The sequence below is a fragment of the Danio rerio genome, chromosome 19 (assembly GCF_049306965.1).
Source record: "Danio rerio strain Tuebingen ecotype United States chromosome 19, GRCz12tu, whole genome shotgun sequence".
Lineage (NCBI taxonomy): Eukaryota > Metazoa > Chordata > Actinopteri > Cypriniformes > Danionidae > Danio > Danio rerio.
Genome location: NC_133194.1, coordinates 6,027,497 through 6,037,875, shown reverse-complemented (window position 1 = coordinate 6,037,875; position 10,379 = coordinate 6,027,497). Strand labels below are relative to the sequence as shown.

The window sequence follows — 10,379 nt, the reverse complement described above, 5'->3', positions numbered from 1 at the left end:
ACAAGATGACCAATAAGTGTCTGCAGATCCTCTTGATGAAGCCTGTGGTGTACGGCCTTTCATTGCCTGTAAAATAATTCATGACATTTATAAACTGGTGCAAAACACAAATATTGCATTACAAAATAAACTCCATTGGGCTGAAATAAATAATATGCTATCAGTCACATAGTACACTCACCGGCCACTTTATTAGGTACACCTTATTTGTATCGGGTTGGGCCCTCTTTTGTAATCAGAACTGCCTTAAACCTCGTGTCACAGATTCAACAAGGTACTGGAAAATTCCTCAGTAATTTTGGTCCATATTGACATGATAGCATCACGCAGTTGCTGCAGATTTGTCGGCTGCACATCTCTCATTCCAACACACCCCAAAGGTGCTCTATTGGATTGAGATCTGGTGACTGGGGAGGCTATTTGAGTATAGTGAACTCGTCACATTTAAGAAACCATTCTGAGATGATTCACGCTTTATAACATGGTGCATTATCCTGCTGGAGCCTTCAGAAGATGGGTACACTGTGGTCATAAAGGGATGGACATGGTCAGCAACGATACTCAGGTAATACATTCACCAAATATGAATGCCTCAAGTCTGTATATTTGCAAAGCTTTAATACACACCTAACTTGACGTGTCATTGCCACTTCACACTGCCCACACCACATCAATTTGGTAACAGCGCCACCTGACGGTCAACAAATAAAAACCATTGCATCTTCCCATGAATTTTCTGCCATTTTGACTACAATCATCTTGAAAAATCTTTATTAATTGCTACATTTATGAACTTTGCCCTTTACTTGCAGCTATACGTATTAATACTATTATTATCATCAACTAAACACTAAGGAGATAATTTATCCTCGAATAAGTTGAATGTTAATTAGATGACGTTGACGGCGCTTTCAAAGTGTGGCCATACCTACCTCATGAATATTAATTTGATTCTCCTGACGTGTCATGCAGCCTTCCAATGTCAAATGGCCGCCTCCTGAATATTCAAGATAAAGCCTACTCCGTAGTAGGATTTGTTAAGTCTCCTCACGGTCACGGGAGTGATATTATCGCATTCAGTAGTGTGTTTGGTCCGTTTGGTTTGTCCTGCAAAAATGTCCTCAAGGAAATTCTTCGTCGGAGGAAACTGGAAAATGAACGGCGATAAAGAGTCTCTGGGCGAGCTCATAATGACCTTGAACACGGCCAGTCTCAACGATGAAACAGGTCCATGGCGTTTGTTTGATGCTGTGTTGTTTACCTCAGAGCATATATAGCAAAAAGTACATTATTTTGTTCAATTACCACGATTATTCCGTTGCGTTTTGAATAGTTTGGACGCCACTTTGTTTAATGGGGTCACGTGACACTTTAAATGGATGGAGACTCACGTAGACTTGAATGACTTAGACTTAAAACTTGTATAAAAAACTTGTCTGCTCTTTTTATATACCTATTAATGTTCTTAGTTCATGCTATCAATGTCACATTCTGGCATAACGTAAACGTAATTGATTTTTAATTTCGGTGTGCTGCCTTTATTTAATTCCCACCTTGTACATATATATGCCAATAACTAATTAAATAATTATCTAAATAATGTTTTTCCTCTTATATTTGATCTATGTGCATAAACTGTTGTTTGCCAAGTGATTAGAAATTAGAGAAGGTAAATATTAACAATGTAAATGACAAAAAATAGTCTATATTGATATACATTGTGTATTTGTCTTATATTAATACATTTTTTCACATTTATGTTTTACATAAGTATATGGATATTAGGCTTCCAGAAGGATTCATTATATATATATATATATATATGAAATGTCAGTTTTCACCAAAATACGGAAACCGTTTCTGGGGTTTTTTGTGTGTAAGCAAGTATTTTACAGTACTCTAGAAATACTCAAAAATGAATCTGTCAATGTTTTCAAACTATTCTATTTGATTTAAGTCAGACAAGTGGCAATTTCACATCCGTAACGACACTTTTTCCTCATAAATGTGAAAATATTAAATAAAATTAAACCAATCATTTTTGTTTTACAGAGAGCCGACTCTCATCATTTTGATAATCAATGTTTATTTTAGGTTGTGCAGTTCAATTCACAGAATTTCTGCAAAGTATATTGTCTACTGTAAACCAGGACTTTTTGCCACATCCATGACGCATGATTATTTTCCAGATTTAAAGTACAAAACATGTTTACAGATTGATATTTGCGATATATGCGAATTTATGTTTTGAGATTTTACTGCAGATGTCACATCCATAATGCTGGAATTGCTCATATATATTATGACAACACTTTTGTCATTTATTTTTGTTATTGTTTGTCGTATTTGATTTTGTTTTAATGACATAAATAGTCAATATTGATATATGTTATGTATCTGTCTAACATGCCGTAAAAGTAATATAGATTTTAGGCATTTAGAAGAGGGATTCAACAATAAAAAAAAAATTATATTAATATATATATATATATATATATATATATATATATATATATATATATATATATATATATATATATATTAATATAATTTTTTTTATTATTCATTTAGTTAGTTAGTTAGTTAGTTAGTTAGTTAGTTAGTTAGTTAGTTTCTTTTTCTCTCTCTCTGATTCCATATTTTTCAGTCCCATCCATATTTGTCTTGTCTGTAAAATGTAAAAAGTACACACATTTTTAGCCACACACAGCTGTAGCTAAATAATTAAACTTGCATTATCCATTATTTGTCTCAGAAATGCATTAAAAAATACAAAAAAATGCTAACTATTTATTCCAGTTTTACCTGTGGATATAATATAAAATAAAACACAAAAATGGTCGATAAACAGTATTTACATATAAACTAGATGTATCTTTTTGACCATTTTGGGGAATGTAAACAAAAACAGTGTATTTGCTATTTTACATCCTTCATTTCTATAGCTTCGAGAATCCAAAAGGGTCGTATATTGATAATGTTATGAGATCTGTTTTAGCATTAAGTTAGGATTGAATTGCCTCTTGGTAATGAAATTGTTTGATAAGCAGATAATGTTCATGGGCCAATGACATAACCACATTGAAATGGTCTATATTATTTCATTTAATCAAAGGCATGTAATATTTTTCATAGAAAAATCCATATTTGTTCCTTAATGCATAAAATCCCTATTAAATACACTTTATTAGTTAGCATTGGGTTAGCCAAATGATATTTGCTCTATACACACATTATATATACAACATGTCCTCTCTCATATATATATATATATATATATATATATATATATACACACACACACACACACACACACACACACACACACACACATATATATATATATATATATATATATATATATATATATATATATATATATATATATATATATATATATATATATATATATATATATATATATATATATATATATATATATACCCCACATCTGTTGCATATGCTTAAAGATAAAGTTGTGCATTAAATATCTCATTCATCTTTAGGAGGAATATCTGATCCAATGCACTAAAACAAAAATATACACACATATTTCACATAAACACAGAGTAAATGAAGACAGATGTTTCATTTCTCCTTTAAACAAGCCATTTAACAATCGTACATCAACAAAACACTGGCTTTATCTTCATTTTTAGATGTAGTTTGTGGAGCACCGTCCATCTATCTGGATTACGCCAGGTCTAAACTGGACCAGAGGATTGGTGTGGCTGCTCAAAACTGCTATAAGGTGCCCAAAGGAGCCTTCACCGGGGAGATCAGGTATATATGTGCTCAATGATAGCTTTTATGAGCAATCGTTCATCACTGCCAATGCTCATATTTCTCATTCTCTCCTTTTGTTTTGCACTCCAGCCCAGCGATGATTAAAGACTGCGGCATCGACTGGGTGATTTTGGGCCATTCTGAGAGGCGTCATGTTTTTGGGGAGAGCGATGAGGTTTTTATATTATCTAGAACCTTTTGTCTTTGCTTTTCTGTATATATTGGAGTTCAGGCATCACGTTTATGCAGATCTGTGCTGCTCTGCATTCAGCCTTGGCTCACTCTGATTGGCTGTTGTGTCCTTTGTAGCTGATTGGTCAGAAGGTGGCCCATTGCCTGGAGAGCGATTTGGGCGTGATCGCCTGCATTGGGGAGAAACTGGAGGAGAGAGAGGCTGGAACCACCGAGGACGTGGTGTTTGAGCAGACCAAAGTCATCGCAGGTTTTTTAGTATACGCTGATTTATTGTGATTTAACATTGCGGATTGATTGTCTTTATTTATTTATTTATTTATTTATTTTAGGCATAAAAATACTCCTATTTTAGTAGTCCTGTTTCATCAGAAATATTGTGATCGAGAGATGTTGAAACTACTAAACGTGGTTTAATATACCAGTGCCATTGCTTGTATTATATTGTATTATATTATATTATATTATATTATATTATATTATATTATATTATATTATATTATATTAAGTTATATTATATTATATTAAGTTATATTATATTATATTGTATTATATTATATTAAGTTATATTATATCATATTATATTATATTTTATTATATTATATTATATTATATTTTATTATATTATATTATATTATATTTTATTATATTATATTATATTATATTATATTATATTATATTATATTATATTATATTATATTAAGTTATATTATATTATATTATATTATATTATATTATATTATATTATATTATATTATATTAAGTTATATTATATTATATTAAGTTATATTATATTATATTGTATTATATTATATTAAGTTATATTATATCATATTATATTATATTTTATTATATTATATTATATTATATTATATTATATTATATTATATTATATTATATTATATTATATTAAGTTATATTATATTATATTATATTATATTATATTATATTATATTATATTATATTGTTTTAAAGGGGTTGTTCAACCAAACATAAACATTTATTCACCCTAAAGTGAGCCCAAACCTTTGTTTCTCTATTCTGTTGAAAACAAAAGAAGATATTTTGAAGAATGTCAGAAACTGGTAACCATTAATTTCCTAAAACAAACACTATTGAAGTCAATGGTTAATGGTTACTGTGGTTTATGTTAATGTTCAATGGAAATGTTTTTCAAAATATCGTCTTTTGTGTTCTACAGAAAAAAACATACTCAAACAGGTTTTGAACAAGTAATTAATGACAGAATTGTCATTTTTGGGTGAACTAACCCTTTAAAATGCCTTACTTGTCTGCAAATATCCAAAGGTGGTGTACAAATCTGTGTGTAAACCATAAAATAAAATATTATATTATATTATATTATATTATATTATATTATATTATATTATATTATATTATATTATATTATATTATATTATATCATATTGTTTTACAGGGATAGTTCAACCAAAAATAACATTTGTTCACCCTAAAGTGGTTCCAGACCTTTGAGATAATTTATTCTGTTGAACACAAAAGAAAATATTTTGAAAAATGTCAGAAACTGGGAACCATTGATTTCCAAAAACAAACACCACTGAAGTCAATAGTTAATGTTTTGCAACATTTTTCAAAATGTCTTCTTTTGTGTTCAACAAAATAAAGAAACTCAAATACAAGTAAATGATGACAGTTTTTTTTTTTTTGGGGTGGGGGGGGGGACTATTGCTTTAAAATGTTGAATTTGTTCACAAATATGCAAAGGTGACTTTCAATGCTCTGTGTAAACTGATCAGTTAAGAAAAGCATATTAGTTCTAAAACCCTGTTCGGGATGATATGCATGACACCCATAAATCCTAAATCTCATGATGAATTTGTGGATTTTATAGACAATGTGAAGGACTGGACTCGTGTGGTCTTGGCGTATGAACCAGTATGGGCTATTGGCACTGGCAAAACTGCCTCTCCTGAACAGGTGAATGTTTGTTTGATGAATCATAATCACGTTATTGATTCGCTGTTATGACATTATATTGCTGTAATTTTATAAGTTTTAAATTTGTATGCAGCAAAGCAAGAGAAATTATACAACTTAATGGATAGTTCTCCACTAAAACAACATTTACTCAACCTTGTTTTGTCAATCATGTTTTTTTTTTTTTTTTTTTTTTTAATTGTAATTTATGATTTTTTATTTTATTTTGCAGAACAACCCCTTCCCCAACTATTTAACTCCTGACAGATGAGGCAATAAAAATGTATAATATTATATAAAATAAATAAATAACACAAAATAAAGATTACTGCCATCATACATCTTTTTCAGGGGGTGCATTTATACACCAATTTACATTGTGTTTCATTGTAGTTACCTCCAAATACATTGTTGATAGCTTGTAATACTTTCTTACACCTCTTCATTCATGGACATGCAGTTTGGAAAACAAATTAAAATCTTTTTAATTAAATCAAAGTGGTTTCTGACTCCATCGAAGGTCCAGATAACCACACACAAACACACTCGTACTATAATACGTTTTACAATACCAATACATCAAATAATCATATGGTTATGCAAAACAGCAAACCTCACTGGTTTCTCATGCCTCACACACATACTTTATAGCAGTGTTTCCCAACCCTGTTCCTTAAGGCACAACAACACTACATATTTTGGATGTATCCCTAATCTGACTCATTCATTTGAGGTTTTGGAGTCTCTTCTAATGCTTTGCTGTGTTGATTCTGGTGTGTTTGATTAGGAAGAGGCCTAAAACATGTACTTTTGGTGTTCTTTCAGGAACAGGGTTGGGAAACACTGCTTTAAAGGTTTGGATACACATGAGTTAATAAACAATGGCAGAATTATTTTGGTGAACTAACCATTTTCTAATAAACTTTTACATTTTATAGATACACCTTTCAAAGTTCGAGGGCTTTATTTGTCATACCATTAACAATTGTGTATTCTATTTGGTAATCTTGCACCAAAATAGCAGCATGCAAGTAACCAATGACTTCAGTGGCAGTCTTGAAGGTTTGTGGTTTGTGTGCTGCAGGCGCAGGAGGTGCACGAGAAGCTGAGAGGATGGCTGAGAGCGAACGTGTCGGATGCAGTTGCTGACTCTGTGCGCATCATCTACGGAGGTGAGTCTGCAGTGTTCACGTCATCCCCCGTCTGTTCGATCAAAAAAATAAATTACTCATCCTGCATCATCATTTTGCAGAACGTCTATGATGATGTCCGTAAATGATGTATTAACCCCCTAGGGCTTAGTGGCCACGTGCACCGTACATTTTAGCTCTTAAGTGGCTGTTTAAAATACTTTGAATGTTTTATATTTTGTTACAGACATAGTGTCATCCTGCAACTGTTTTGCAGCATATGAAATTTCCCAAATCCTATTTTTATCTGTCCAAGATGGGGAAAAAAATTGTTTTACTCTCTGATAGTCGAAGCAAGTTAACACAAAATGTCTATGTTAAATATGTATTAATAAACATTCAGGAAAACATGTTTTGTGTAAATTCGGACCACGAGTCCACATATATGGACATCATTTTTTTTCTAAAAGTACATCATATCAAAAGATGATACTTAGGTGTTTATTCTCATTAGGTTCCAATAAGCCCAAATAGCAAAGAGAAATAAAAAAATGCATGTAAAAAAACACCTTGGGCCTTAAAAGGTTAAGATTTTTCAGATATCAGTTTTCATGTAATGCATGAAATATAGCTGCTGTTAAATCTAAAAAGTCTGCAAAGATTTCATGATCAAAGTGCAAGGTAAATGGAGCAATTATTTGACCATATATAGACGCCATTCGGAGCTGCCTGAGATGAGTCATCAGTAATTTCAATCATCCTGCACAAACTAATGTGTGACAAATGTGCATAATGCCAGTCTGTGCTGTGTACAACTCCTACATTCGCCCTCAAACACTCTAGCATGACTTCTGGAAGAGTTTGCTTTTTGTCATGTCAAGAAGATGGCAGGGCTTGACATTATCTTTTTTGATCACCAGCCACTGTGGCTATTACTAGCCACTCACCATTTTCACTAGCCACAGTTTTGTTGTTGGGAAAATATATTTTATATGCCAAATTTGACTTTGGCACGCTAAAATTACTTAATTTAAATTATGTAGTTTGTCCACATGACTCCTTAACTTTTTAAATATTTTTATTTTTATTTTGCATGACTTTTTAGCGATCAACACTAAGGATTTCCCATTTTTCTTCTCAAGCCACATCAAACTAATTATTTCCCTGCCACATTTTTTTTTAGAAATGTGTCAAAACAAGCTAAATGTATAGTTGAAGTCAGAATTATTAGCCTGAAAATAATTGCAACTCAATGCAATTAGGCATGAAGACCCGGTCTACACGATCTACCATTTGAGCATCGCGTCAACAACACAGCCTACCTGAGTATTGTTGCTGACCATGTCCAACCCCTTATGACCACAGTGTACCCATCTTCTGATGACTACTTCCAGTAGGATAACTCACCATGTCATAAAGCGTGAATCATCTCAGACTGGTTTCTTGAACATGACAATGAGTTCACCGTACACAAATGGCCTCCACAGTCACCAGATCTCAATCCAAACATCCAAAGTGGCCACTGAGTGTATATACAGTAATACACACAGCTGATTGGTCAAGTTTGGGTTTGCAATCTCTAGCCCAGAATCAAACCAGCTCTGGAGCAGGTTAGCCAAGTTGCCATAGCTAGGGGTGCCGCTGGCCGCCACTGGAAGGGGTCACGAACGCAAGTAAAGAGTGGGGGTGGATTGTTTTAGCCAGGGGTCAGGAGGGAGGTGTTCCTGGAGGGCCGGTGTCCTGCAGATTTTAGCTCCAACCCTAATCAAACACACCTGGACATGCTAATCAAGCTCTTACTAGGTATACTTGAAACATCCAGGCAGGTGTGTTGAGGTAAGTTTTAGCTAACACCTGCAGGGACACCGGCCCTCCAGGACCGAGATTGGTGACCCCTGGTTTTAGCATTCGATGGTGGGGTGGGCGTAAGTTAATGAAGAGGAGGGAGCGGTAATAACATCTCTGGGGGCCCCCAAAATGCATGGGCCCTTAGAACCTCCCCCACCCCCCCACCCAACCAATTAAAACCAACCAACCTCCTTGAGCCTGAAAAATCTGAATTTATTAAAACGTAAAAAAAAAAAAAAAAACTGCTTTGTGCAAGTGTTTTTTGATCTCGGCTGAGTATAAACCTCCTTTAAGATACTCTAAAACAAAATTAGGACATTTTTAAAATGTAAAATACTTCAATATGGAGATTTCATTATTATTACTACACGATAAAACTGGTGATGCTTTACAATATGGGTTGTGTTAATTAATGTTTGTTGATGCATTTCAATCATCAAACAATGAACAATACATTTATTACAGTTCATGTTAGTGAAAATACAGTTATACGTTGTTAGTTCATGTTAACACACGATGCATTAATGTTGTTGGATGTTAATAAAGCAATAGTAAACGTTGAACTATGATAAAGAAATGCTGTACAAGTATTGTTTATGTTAGTGAATCTTAACTAATGAAACCTTACTGTAAAGTGTGGCCATAAAATTGATGTCATGTTGCGTTGCCGCTCACTCACCAATCATGTTCATCTCTTCTCGTTTCCCAGGCTCTGTTACTGGGGGAAACTGCAAAGAGCTGGCGGCCCAGGCTGACGTTGATGGCTTCCTGGTTGGAGGGGCTTCCCTTAAACCAGAGTTTGTCGACATCATCAATGCCCGCTCGTAGAGATGCTCAACCAGACGCTCTGAAACCACTGCACTGCCCAACCAGTATAAACCAGCTTCATGTTGTCATTCCAGCAGGTCTGAATGTTTGTTTGTGCTCTTGTTACTGTTTGCTTGTTAAATGCTCAAGCTGGATTATCGGACTGGAAAATTAACTCCCTACTTCGAATGTGTTACAAGAGAGCTTGGGCATGCTTGTTATTTCCTCGCTGCTGCACCGCTGTGTGGGGTCTATGCACTTACAGAGCACACTTACTTGAAATCTAACACGCTTTACACTGATTACCTTACAAAGTGAACGCTTAACTGAATTTGTAGTGACTTTCAAAAAGCACTTTATCCTCTGTAGAGATGACTACCTCAGTAGATGATTAAAAACCTCTTTGTCCTGTCATGTCGGTGTGTGAAGATTGCTTTTCTGATTTTTTTTTTCAGAGACTTTGGTGTCATTTACACTGATGCACTTTAAAGTACACATGAAATCAAAACTAGCCATATTGATTTTGTTAGCTCGCATTGCTAGTTTTGTGGTGAACAATGCTTTCTCTTGTAGGGGAGTGATTATGACATAGCGCCTGTTGTTGGTGTCCCGAGAGGAAATCCCCCTGCAGAAACTGGACAACAGTTCATCAAACTG

At 33.7% G+C, this 10,379-nt stretch overlaps 1 protein-coding gene across 1 annotated transcript; it reads left to right on the top strand.

The window, feature by feature from the left end:
- Positions 1-1,036: 1,036 nt before the first annotated feature.
- Positions 1,037-10,126, top strand: tpi1a (triosephosphate isomerase 1a). The gene is given in 7 exon segments (NM_153667.2): positions 1,037-1,227; positions 3,660-3,783; positions 3,877-3,961; positions 4,096-4,228; positions 5,852-5,937; positions 7,022-7,109; positions 9,625-10,126. Coding segments are annotated over 7 exon segments (747 nt in total). The 5' UTR covers positions 1,037-1,115; the 3' UTR covers positions 9,744-10,126.
- Positions 10,127-10,379: the final 253 nt, after the last annotated feature.